Raw genomic sequence first — 12934 nt, forward strand, 5'->3', positions numbered from 1 at the left:
ACGCAAATCTCCGCCAATATGGATACCGTCCAAGATGACGCGAATAAACAAGAGAAGAAGGAAAAGCAGAAATCCGTCCCATACTACAAGCTGTTTCGATTTGCCACCCCTATTGATCTGCTGATGATATTTGTCGCGGCGGTTTTCTCTGCCGGTATCGGTGCGGTCATACCACTCCAGATCATTTTATTCGGTAAACTTCTTGGGAACGTCGCCGATATGATGGGAGACCCCTCAAAAATGCTCGACTCTGCAATGCCCATGATTCTCACCTACGTGTATTTGGGTACTGCTGTACTTGTGGCTTCCTACGTTGCCAATTGTTTATGGGTGCTTACGGGACGAAACCAAACACGCCGCATTCGTATCCTTTATCTCCGCGCTATCATGCACCAAGACATGGCTTGGTTTGACAAGGCGGAAGAGGGTTCTCTTAATAGTCGTCTGGCTGCCGATACCCAAATGATTCAGAATGGCATTTCCGAGAAAATGGGGCTCTCCATTTATTGCTTTGCCCAGTTTGTGTCTGGTTTTGTCGTCGCCTTCACTCAGGGATGGAAACTCGCCGTTGTGATGCTCGCTGCTGTCCCTTTCTTGCTCGGTGCTGGCGGGGCCATGGGTTACTTTATCACGAAATACACGGTCATGGCGCAAGATTCGTATGCTGATGCTGGCGCGGTCGCTGAACAAGTCTTTGCTGGTATTCGCACCATTTATTCCTTCTCACTTCAGAACCGCTTCTTACGTCGTTACAACGATCTCTTGGAAAAAGCCATGACCACCGGTATCAAACGTGGCACTGCGCTTGGTCTCGGATTCGCTGGTTTTAATCTCGTTCTTTTTTGGACATATGGCTTGTCTCTATGGTACGGCTGCAAACTGGCAACAGAAGGTCACGTTGACGGTACGACTATACTGATCGTTTTCTTCGCCATGATTATTGGCGCTTTGGTTCTCTTGCAATTGCCGCAAAATTTTTCTGCTGTTTCGAGTGCTGCTGGTGCCGCTTACAAGATCTTTGAAACCATTGACCGCATACCGGCGATTAACGCCGCTTCTAATGAAGGTCTCGTTCCCAGTTCGCTTGAGGGGGACATCGAATTTCGAAATGTTCAGTTCAGCTATCCGACGCGCCCCAATATTCCCGTATTGAAAGGCCTGAGTCTCAAGATCCGTCCTGGTATGACTGTAGCGTTTGTTGGTCCTTCTGGTTCAGGGAAGTCAACGAGCGTCCAGTTGCTACAACGCTTTTACGATCCTATCGAAGGTCAAGTACTCTTGGATGGCCATGATCTCAAGACTTTGAACGTGAGATGGCTTCGTGACCAAATCGGTGTCGTCAGTCAAGAACCTGTTCTATTCAACATGACGATTCGCCAAAATCTTTTGATGGGCGTCCAGCACGATGTGACCTCGGATGAAATTGTCGATGCTTGCAAGAAGGCCAATTGTCACATGTTTATTACACAACTGCCCAATGGTTACGATACAATCGTAGGAGAACACGGGGGTATGATGTCCGGTGGCCAGAAACAACGTATTGCTATTGCTCGTGCTATTCTCAAGAATCCGGCTATTCTCTTGTTAGATGAGGTAAGATGTCATTGTTCTCTCTGTTATTTCCGTTTTCATATCATTAATATGTTTCCGACTCGCTTTCTAGGCCACTTCTGCTTTGGATACGCAATCGGAACGCCTCGTGCAAACCGCTTTAGACGCTGCTTCCGTTAATCGTACGACCATTGTAATCGCCCATCGTTTATCTACGATCCGTAACGCCGATCTTATTGTGGTCATGCAAGAAGGTGATCTTGTGGAGCAAGGAACACATAACGAGCTGCTCGAATTGGGCGGTGTTTATGCGGGTTTGGTGAAAAAACAAGAAATCATCACACAGAATGGCGACACGAGTGAACAACTTCCCACTGACGATGAACTTTTGCGCAAAGAAACTCGTGATCTCGAGAAGGAAATAATCGCTGCCGAAGGTACAGAAGTTCTCGTGGATGATCAAGATTCCAATCTCGTCAAGATGAATACGCGGACTTCGGTGGATGCCTTCCAAGTCAAGTTGCAAAAGGAAAAAGAACAAAAGAAGCTTGCAAAGAAGCAGAAAGCTCCCGTTGGTCGAGTTCTCAAGCAAATGCGTCCAGAATGGTTACTGTTGTTTCTCGGTGTCATAGGCGCTACTTTTGCAGGCGCTGTGTTTCCCTGTTATGCTCTTGTCATTGCGCAAGTGATTAACCTGGTTATGTTGAATACTGGTGCCAATGACAACCATGCCTTGATTGCGCCTGGTCCAATGCAGGGCGGGAACCTCTTCTCCTTCTTATTCGTCATCTTGGGTATTGTCGCCTTTTTGGGTATCTCCTTGCAAATCATCTCTTTCGAAGTGGCCGGCGAACGATACACGAAACGGCTTCGCGGCGATATTTTCAACGCTTTTATGAAGCAAGAGATCGGTTATTTCGATGATGAAGACAACACCTTGGGCAGTCTGACTTCGAAGCTTGCTATTGATGCGAAGAATGTGAACGAAATGGTAACCAAGACATGGGGTGATGCTATTCAACTTGTGATGACGGCCGTTGTTGGTAAGTGAACTATTGCTGCTCTGACATGTCTTCGATCCATCAAAAGGCTGATTTTCATATTTTCCGTCTTCTTATTCCAGGTTTCATTATCGCCATGATCTATACCTGGGAAGTGACTTTGGTTATCATGTTGATGGCTCCTTTCAACATCGCTGCCGCTGCTTATGAAATGAAGATGGAGAACGGTTACGAGGATGCGACGCAGAAAGCCAACCAAAAGAGCGGTGAAGTAGCTGGTGAAGCCATCAAGGAGGTCCGAACTGTGGCTGCCCTGAACAAACAAGGGTACTTCGAGGACAAGTTCTTTAAAGCAACTGAATATCCTCACAAACTTGCAGGACGTAAAGCATTCACAGCCTCCGTCGGTTATGCCTTCAACCAGGGTATCAACATGTACACCAATTCCATCGTTTTCTATGCCGGCATCCATTTTATTATGAGTGGACGCATCGATTTCATCGACTTTTTCACTGCGCATATGACTATGTTCACTACATTGCAAGGTATCGGTCGTTCAAGCGCCTTCATTTCCGCGTTTGCCAAAGCCAAATTTTCCGCTATTGGTGCCTTCGCTATCCTTGATCGCGTACCTGCAGTTGATCCCGATATGGAAGGAATTGAGCCCAGCACTGTACAAGGAGACATCGATTTCAAGAATATTACGTTCCGTTATCCCTCGCGTCCTGACGTGCCTATTTTCGATGGCAACTTCAATCTTCATGGCAAATCGTGTACAACTATCGCCCTTGTGGGACCTTCTGGTTGTGGCAAATCAACCACCGTCGGTATGCTCCAGCGTTGGTATAATCCGCTCGATGGCGTTGTATCTTTGGATGATCATCATGTGAAATCCTTTACCGTTGGTAATCTTCGCAGCCATATGGCTTTGGTTGGTCAAGAACCGGTATTGTTCGATATGTCGATTGGCGAGAATATCCGCTTTGGTGTCGAAGAAAGCAAGAACGTTACGCAAGAAGAAGTCGAAGCAGCTTGCAAGGCGGCCAACATCCACAATTTTATTGTCAACCTGACGGATGGCTACGATACTCGCGTCGGCGATAAAGGAAGTCAACTATCTGGCGGCCAAAAGCAACGTATTGCGATTGCCCGTGCTTTGATTCGCAAACCCAAGGTACTATTGTTGGATGAAGCAACCTCAGCTTTGGACAGCGAATCCGAGAAATTGGTGCAAGCTGCTATCGATGATATCCTTGACGAAGGTGGACGCACTACGATTACTATTGCTCACCGTCTGTCGACTATTCAGGTATGTATTGTCTAAAGTATGAATGGATCGTTAGTTTACGCTGTACTAAATGCATTCTCTTTTTTTTAGAAAGCTGATCTTATTTGCGTGATCAAAAATGGTCGCGTTATTGAGCAAGGCACTCACTGGGAGCTACTGAAACTCAATGGAACTTACAGCGAGCTTGTTCATCACCAATCGTTGAACGCCAACTGAAGAAAGATGTACCCTATTCCGATACCCCCTACAACTGTACATCCTTTACTTTTTTTATTTAATGTGCACATATTGATTCTTGTACTTATTGATTGTTCTTTACTTTATGCTTACGCAGTTTAAGAGTATCTGTAACTATTACTTTTTTCGGTTTTGTTTTCAATTAATAGATTCGCACGTGTTAATCACCTATATCTGTCTGCGTTGTCTATTACCTGGATATTCAATTCTTTTAAACTGCGTACTATTTATGTAGAAGTATAACAGTTGACATAATGGGAAGTAGACCGTTTGATGCGAAGGGTGGAATCCTGGTAGATCGATACATCGACCACGCCAACTAAATTATTAATTTAATTGGATTCATAATAAAGGTAATCAAACGAAGAGCAAAAGATAAATCTATAAAAGCATTGACCAAAACTGATCGAAAAGAGGGTGTATATGCTGTTGATTGCTAAATGGACATTTCCGGGAGACGGATTCAGCTCGGTTAGGCTCCAAGAAATATTTTCGGAAATACCATTGTATGGGGGAACCGGAAAAGTGCATTAACGGCATTAAAGGTACACATCGGAGCATAAGAACATCTGCAGAGCCATACAGCGATAGTAAAATAAGTAAAAAATGTACAATGTTCTGGGGCTTGAAGAAATTCTCCGGCTAAAAGGATCAAAGGAATAGCGACGGATTAATCGCATTACAATGATCGTAAGATCTAAAGAGCCACAGATCATGCACAAGTGAAAGTAAGACGGTATATTCAAGGAAGGGAGAGTTTTCAAAACTGCGGACTGAGACAATGTACAACCGACTGCAGAATGACAGACGCGATGATATTCGACTCGTTGTCATGCCAAAAAACGTTTTGACTGCTAATTTTCATCATTAATCGACTTCTTGACATTTATAGCTCAATTTGTCTTATATACTCTTATAACTGGCACAGAAAAGCCCTCGGTGTTAATTTCCCTCTTTTCTTTTATTTTTATTCATCGAACAGCTCAAATGAGATGATATATATCGGAACATACTGTAAGTATATCTGGTGTTCCCAACTTTCAACATATACTTTCTATCTCGCAGGCACGTGTAACAGCGTGTAAAGGATCTAAGAGTCTAATATAAAAAAACAAGAATAATGGATGAGATCAGATAATGACAAGAGAAAAGAGCACTGAAGTGAAAATACAATCTCGAACAAAGAGTTAAGTATGCAAGTTGATATTTATACTAAAGCTGGTAAATAAATAAAGGCCAAGGCAAAATAGCCACAGAGCGGCCTATGGAGATAAACCGGCAGGATGTTATGCACTGATTACGGGAGAATCAGTGCAAGCTGGACAAGAGGGTGGTGTTAAGTGCTTTCGCAAGACAGGGACAAGACAAGATAAGAAAAGGAATAAAACAGGAACAAGAAACAAGAATGAAATCGGAACAAGAATAAAAACAGGAAAAGAACCAAGACAAGGACAAGACAAGATGGAGAACAAGATAGTACGAGGGAATTAACAATTCTTGATTGAGGTTTATTTCATGAGAAGAGATCGGATATTTATACTAAAGGATCGGATACAGAACAGACAACGATAATAAAATAATTCAATAAAACGCAGAGCATAACATGAGGTACAGTATAGATCAGCAAAAGGAGAGGACAACGGTAAGAGAGAAAAATGGAGACCAAGTAAGGGGTATGCGCATGGATCAGCACGGCAACAGTGGAGAGCTTGCTCGGGCCAATAATACACATAGTCGTGCATTATGGCCAAGACAACGTGTACGCGGGAACGGTCATGACACAGGATTAGAATTATCTGCATTATGCTCAGCTTACGCTCTAGAAAAAATACAAGAGGCTTAATTATGATATAGGATGAGAATAAAAAGATTAATATATTAATGACAAGATTTACCGAATCAATAAAGGGGTTATATTGTCAAATAGCTATATAAATAAAGAAGGGAACTGTAATAGAGAGAAACCAGAAAAGAATCCAGATACGAAAAAAAAAATAAAAAAATTAACCGTTTGGGAGAGCACAGTCATCAATCAACCGGTGGAAATGCAGACTTCGCCGCAAATTTCCATAAAATAGAAACGGAAAAGCAAAATTCATAATGATCCACCTACCTTATACACCGTGTTGGTGGATACAGTTATCTTCGCAAGCGGAACATGATTTTAAAGGGAAATGAATGGTTGTCACGGAGTGCGGGTAAATATTTAGCCGTTTAGATTTGCCAATAACAGCGAAATTGTACAAAAAAGTGTCGCGTGTTGTGTTAGGGTTGTCGTAGTTTTTCCAATTTTTTCCTCCCTTTTTATTCCTTGATATTCATGAGATATTTATACTGAATTTTCTAGTCTAAAGATAACTAATACAATTTGGGATAATAATAATGAGAAAGATGAATTAGTGCCATCTTTCATCAGAGATCGGAAAATCCCTTTGCGAAAGGCCGAGAATGTCGTTTTTTTGAACAAGTTATATCTTATTTTCGGGAAGTCATGTCGTATAGGCGGAGGCTTGTCGATAAAATAACAATCGTGACAGGGTTCCCTCCCAAGACGACGCCTATAAGACTTGACAATCAATAGGATTCAGATTCGTTCTAACCAAGCTTGAAAATTGTCGTGGGCTCGTTTACGTTGTACGTCCGGGACCATGTATTTATGCTGATGGAATGGGATAAGGTTGTCCCCGTGTACCGCAGCTTGAAGTCGTTGATAATTGGGACCCGTGAGATGATACGTTCCGTTGTTGTTTGCGTGGGTAACAACCATTGGGCCTAGCCAGCGGTCGGCAAACTTTCCTTGTGGGACTTGATCCTTCATTAGCACTTGTTCTCCAGGGGAATATCGTTTCTTGAAATGAACTTGGGTATCGTAGCGTCTTTTATCATCCAACTTGCGTATTCTGGATCGTTCACGAGCTTCAGCGTGTAGATTCCTTGTCAGATATTCGATCACCTTGACTCGATTGTAAATTTCTCCGATCTGTTCGCCTTCAACAAAGTCGGTTCGTGGGGATGGCCAAGTACCAGGTGTTCGCATGTCGTAACCGTAGAGTAGTTTCGCGGGACTATGTCCGGTAGTATCATTGGGTGTCGTTCGTATAGCTAGCAGGGCAGGGTTGATAAATTCATTCCATCTGTGGCGGGCATCTTCATCTCGGGCAAGCTTGGCAATTGTGTTCTCAAGGGTTTGGTTGAGTCGTTCGCAAAGTCCGTTGGTTTGTGGGCGATAAGCGGTAGTTGTGAGGTGACGGCAATTTAGCATCTTCAAAAACTCTCGGACAAAACCAGACGTGAAATTACTTCCCCGATCGGTCAGTACGAAGCATGGAACCCCAAACTGGATAACGACGTAATTGTAGAGGAAGTCGGCAGTAGTTTCTTCGGTAACTTGCTTCACAGGTGCAGCGATGGGCCACCTTGTCAGATAATCCACAGCCACGAGTATATACCGGTATCCTTCGTTGGTAATTTCCAGAGGGCCAACAGCGTCGCAGCCAATCATGTAAAAGGGATGCATGGGTGTAGGAATAGGGCGGGCCGGTTCACTTCGTCTATGTTTTCTTCTTTGCCGGACCTGGCACGTCACGCAACCTTGAACCACCTTTCGTACCAATTCGAACAGACCAGGGCCAGTATACTGGAGTCGCAATTGCCGCCAAGTGTTATTGATGCCATAATGTCCTTCCATGTGGATACGATGTATAATTTGTTCTGCGTTGCCTTCGTGTAATAATTCTTGATCAAAGGGGGTATTTCCGCCTTTTCGATATAACTTGTCATTGTGAACTTCGTATTTTGCTGCGTGAAACTTGATTTTCTTCTTGATTTCGCTTGTACTGCCATTGGGAAATTCGCCTCGCCGTTTGAGGTAATACATAATAGAGAGGTAGAGGGGGTAGTCCATTTGGTAATGCCGTCAATAATATAAAAATAAACCGAATCGAGAGTGAGTACTCGCTTGTATATTTTGATTTTTCTTACTGTTGGTCGACAGATAGTCTTGATAATGCGTCGGCCGGATTGGCGTGTCCCGGTTGATGGTGGATGACAAAATCGTACTCCATGAGCGCGGCAGCCCATCTCGATAGTTTCGGTGACGGTTTCGGATTATTGAGGATATATACCAAGGCAGCATGATCGGTACGTAGAATGAACTTTCTACCAGCGAGATAATGACGGAAACGGCGGGTTGCCCAAACCAGGGCGAGAGCTTCGAGGTGGGTGGCGGCATAATTTCTTTCGGAACCTCGGAGACCACGGGACGCATAGGCGATAACGCTTTCTTCTTCAGGTTTGTCTTGCGGGTGTTGGGAAAGGACGGCACCTAGTCCTTTCGTAGAGGCGTCAGTAGTAAGCACCTGCATTTTCTCCTTCGAGGGATAGTCCAAAATGGGTGGGTTACATAACGCAGACCGGAGATATTCAAAGGCTTTGTCTTGTTCGGACGTCCAAACGAATGGATGATTCTTCTTGAGTAACTTGGTAAGGGGTTGGGCTTCTTTCGCATAGTCGGAAATAAATCTTCGATAGTAGCCAGCCATTCCTAGAAACGTTTGGATGTCATTCGTTGACCTAGGTATCGCCATAGAAAGGACCTTGGACACATTTCTTTCGCATGGGGACAGGCCTTGAGCACCAACGACGTGGCCTAAGTATTCCACGGAATTCTTCGCAAACTTGCACTTGCTGGACTTCAGACGTAAATTTGCCTCTTGACAAGCATGGAAGACCGACTTGAGGTGTTCACAATGTTCTTCGAGTGTTCTTGAAAATACGATAATGTCGTCCACAAATACGTAGACAAAACGGCTAAGGAAGGGTTCCAGTATTCTCGACATCGCTCTTTGGAAGGTTGAGGGAGCAGATGTCAAACCAAAGGGCATGACAGTAAACTCATATGTGCCTTGTCGGGTGACAAAACCAGTACGCTCAACGGATTTAGCTTCGACGGGTATTTGCCAAAATCCGCTTGCGGCATCTAACGTGGAAAACCAGGAGTTACCACCAAAGGAATCCAGAAGATCGTCAATATGAGGAAGTGGGAACGCATCCTTGAGGGTAATTCGGTTCAGTCGTCGGTAGTCAACAACCAGTCGCAAGCTTCCATCGCGTTTGCGCACAAAAAACACAGGGGAGGTCCAGATACCACGGGACGGTCGGATAAGGCCAAGCTCCAAGAGTTGATTGATTTCTTTACGTAAGCAGTCTTCCTCTTCCCACGTTAACCGGTATGGGCGGGACCTGATGGGTTGATCCGAGGTAGTAGGTATTTCATGCTCCAGTAAAGAGATTCGACCTAGGCCAGAGTTTTCAACAAATAAATTAGCATACTGTGCAACAATTTCGGTAATTTCACTTGGTAATTCTTCTTCATTTTCCATGGCGGTAGAAACGGATAACGTGTCTTCGATGTAGTTCGGAATCCGGTCTTCGATAACTTCAATGGGTTCCACTGAGTTTTCCGATGTATCAGGGAGTTCGTCAAGCTTCACATTGACACGGTACACTTGCGGAGCACAGCTTACGGATTCGATATCACCTCGTAATTCGACAGACGATGTCCCATTCTTGGTGGGGATAATAACCATGGAATCCTTCAATCGCAACTGAATATCGTGGGCTTTGCACCAGGTCATACCAAGGATACACAGATCGGGAGTCGATGGGTTATCTTGGATGCACATTGCTTCAGGGCGCAATTTACCAGCGACTCGTATTGGAACGTCCACAGTAATTTCGTATGGATACTTCGCTTCACCATCCAGACCAGATAAGGGAATTTGATCACCATTGGGAACCAAATTTAATTTTTTTGCCAGCTCCTTGCTGATAACCGAAACACTTGCCCCGGTATCAATAATTGCTTGAATAATCGCACCATTTATGACGATGGGAGCCTTGAGGGGTTGACTTCTGGTGAGCTTCTCAAAATCGTACGGATTGTCATAAAAGGTGTCGTCACTATCGTATCCTTCAACGCTTAAATCTTCCGTTGAAAATGCGAAGGTTGCTTGATCGGAACCCACTTCAGAGAGTTCGGTGTCACTATCATCAGTAGAAAAGTCTCCTTGCACATCGACCGTGTTCACGACTCCAGGTTGGTTCGTTCTTGCATTCGTAATCTTCGTAGGTCTTCCATAGATAAAACGCAATCCATCCCGCAGATCCCTATATGCGTTTCTGTCCATGGATATCCAGTCGGCCATACTAAGTCCGGACTGTACGTTTTCGAGCTGTTTCCAAATTTCTTTCTTCGGAATAATGACAGGTAGTTTTCTCGGTGGTTTTCATTGTCTCTTGGGCTTCATAACTACGTCTTGATCGATATTGTTGTTCGCCATAGCAGTAATCGGTTGCTTGTCTTTTCGTTTCGATGATTCTCCATGTTGCATCAGAGACGCGTCGGATGCAGTTCTTTTTTGAGCGTTATAAATTTCGGCGGCTTGAATGAGATGAACCTCGGGCGGTTGAGGTGAGAGATTTGCAGATTTTCAGTTTTGGGCGGCAGTATCTCTCTCTACTGGCGCCCAGCTTCTTTTCCCGGACCTTGGGGAAAGGAACCAGCATTCTTGGGGCATTGGTAGCGTTTGTGGCCCTCTTCGCCACAACCAAAACATTTTGGCGGTCTGGGGTTATCGACCAAGTGAACCTTGAGTGCCTTGATACCTTCTGCCAGTTCACTGAGAGTACCTTGCAGAGAAGGGGAACCATCGGAAAGGTTGTCACCAAGTTGCCAAGAATTATGTTCCCAGTTATATCGCTCGTTTTGACCAATAAATGCAGGGATCTTTTTCTCACCACGGCTGTACTTCTTTTCTACGGCTTCAACATGACGAGCCACGGCGGGAACCTCTTCCCAGTTGCGTGGGACACCATTACGTTCAAGCTTGTAGGCGATATCCTGGTCGATAGCTTTCAAAAAGAAACGGATTTTAATATAGTCGTTACGCAAACCGACTAGTTGAAATAACTCGTCGAGATGCATAGCAACTTCGTCTACTGTCTCGTGTGGACCTTGCTTGCGATTTTCGATAATATTCCACAGATGGTCCTCTTGATTCTGCGAAATAAACTTCTGTTCGAACTCATGTCGAAAGGCTTTCCAGGTCTTGATGTCTTTCTCTCTGGTGTTCCACCAACGTGCAGCCGATCCTTTGAAATGAGTGGAAGCAACCAGCAGAGCATCTTCGTCATTAACCTTCATCGCTTTTCTCACGCGATCCATATGGTTTAACCAGGCAGCAGGGTCACAACCTGGTCCTCCGGTAAAAGCCTCGGGAGTAGCCAAAAATCTTGAAATCGACGTTCTATCCATAGTATGCACAACACGGTAATACGCAAGATAAATTGGTTTCCTCGGCACGACCTCCACTTGTCGCGTGTTGTGTTAGGGTTGTCGTAGTTTTTCCAATTTTTTCCTCCCTTTTTATTCCTTGATATTCATGAGATATTTATACTGAATTTTCTAGTCTAAAGATAACTAATACAATTTGGGATAATAATAATGAGAAAGATGAATTAGTGCCATCTTTCATCAGAGATCGGAAAATCCCTTTGCGAAAGGCCGAGAATGTCGTTTTTTTGAACAAGTTATATCTTATTTTCGGGAAGTCATGTCGTATAGGCGGAGGCTTGTCGATAAAATAACAATCGTGACAAAAGGTCGGGGATGTAGCTCAAATGGTAGAGCGCTCGCTTAGCATGCGAGAGGCACTGGGATCGACGCCCAGCTTCTCCATTTTTTGCTTTGTTTTTTAACAAGCATAATTTATAATTGTAGGCTCCTTTGCGAAGAACTTTGCTTGTTTTTCAAACAAGTACTTTATTATTGTATATAGTCCAGCGAAAATTAAAAGTAAAATGGGTTTTGAGTTATTGTCAGTTACGCCGGTTCTTCTTTTGCGCCGATTAGATTTGCTATACCAAAGTTTAGCAAATACGGAAGACAGCGCATTGGCTCGTCCGCAGATCGATGTCTGGAGGAACCTTCGAGAAGGTATGAAGGACCAATGGATGAACGAGGCATACCAAAGGTATTGCCTGGAAAACGGAAGAAATATAGACCGAATCCGTTTAGCATTAAAGTGGTCCGCAATACTTCTTGATTGGTTATGTTTCGGAATAATAGAAAACCGTGCAGGAAGTTGACGAGAACCTTCCTGAAGATTGTAGACATAAAAATGATCTTGATAGAAAATATAAATATGACCATGTTATGGTAGAAATAAAGAATGAACAAAAAAACTACAGATTTAAACTGAACTCTAAAGGAGTACTCAAATCTGACATTATCAAGGGCGAACGAACACGCGTCCGTTGCGGAATGTTGCTCGCCGTGGATCGAAAATAAAATCGTCCTAAAGAAAAACCACGTGGGAAAATAAAGGGTGAAGGGCGCACTGGAAGCGCGGGGGTAGCTAGAAGGCCCGAAAAAAAAGAGAAAAAAGGTGGTAAAAGTAAAAGAAAGAGAAGGAAGTCAGTAGATGCCATTGTTTCTTTTCACCTTTTCTGCCCAGGCAAGAGCACTTTCCGCCTGTTTGATATGAGAAAGATTGGGTTTATTCCCACAATAGAATGCCTAGAATCAGGTCCGCGCGTGCTTGGAGCTTCGTCTAAAATTTGAAATCGTATTATATACATCGCTTCTGTTGTTCTTCAAGACAAATCGTCACAGATGGTATGGGGGTCCCATTACTTTTCAAGAAGAGGAAGAAAACGAGGCGGCCGAAATCGAAGGCGCCCATTCACTTTAGGCCGAGCTACCCTAGCGAACGCCACAGTCTGGGATGTTGGTGCCGTGGTTATTTTCGACTTTGTTACTGAGTATGGTTGTGACGATAAGCCCATCGTATCCGGT

At 44.1% G+C, this 12934-nt stretch overlaps 1 protein-coding gene and 1 non-coding gene across 2 annotated transcripts; both read left to right on the plus strand.

The window, feature by feature from the left end:
• Window positions 1-18: 18 nt before the first annotated feature.
• On the plus strand, window positions 19-4056 carry BYT42DRAFT_490649 (putative ABC transporter protein; the record flags this gene model as incomplete). Its single annotated transcript, XM_051564016.1, has 4 exons — window positions 19-1593; window positions 1664-2594; window positions 2675-3861; window positions 3931-4056. 4 exons carry the CDS (start codon window positions 19-21, stop codon window positions 4054-4056), a joined length of 3819 nt encoding a protein of 1272 aa, XP_051427069.1.
• Window positions 4057-11742: 7686 nt separating this feature from the next.
• BYT42DRAFT_t23 lies at window positions 11743-11815 on the plus strand. Its single transcript has one exon. It is a non-coding gene; the product is annotated as a tRNA-Ala (tRNA).
• The last annotated feature ends 1119 nt before the right edge of the window (window positions 11816-12934 follow it).

Source organism: Radiomyces spectabilis (assembly GCF_025331425.1).
Source record: "Radiomyces spectabilis strain NRRL 2753 chromosome Unknown BYT42scaffold_2, whole genome shotgun sequence".
Taxonomy (NCBI): domain Eukaryota; kingdom Fungi; phylum Mucoromycota; class Mucoromycetes; order Mucorales; family Radiomycetaceae; genus Radiomyces; species Radiomyces spectabilis.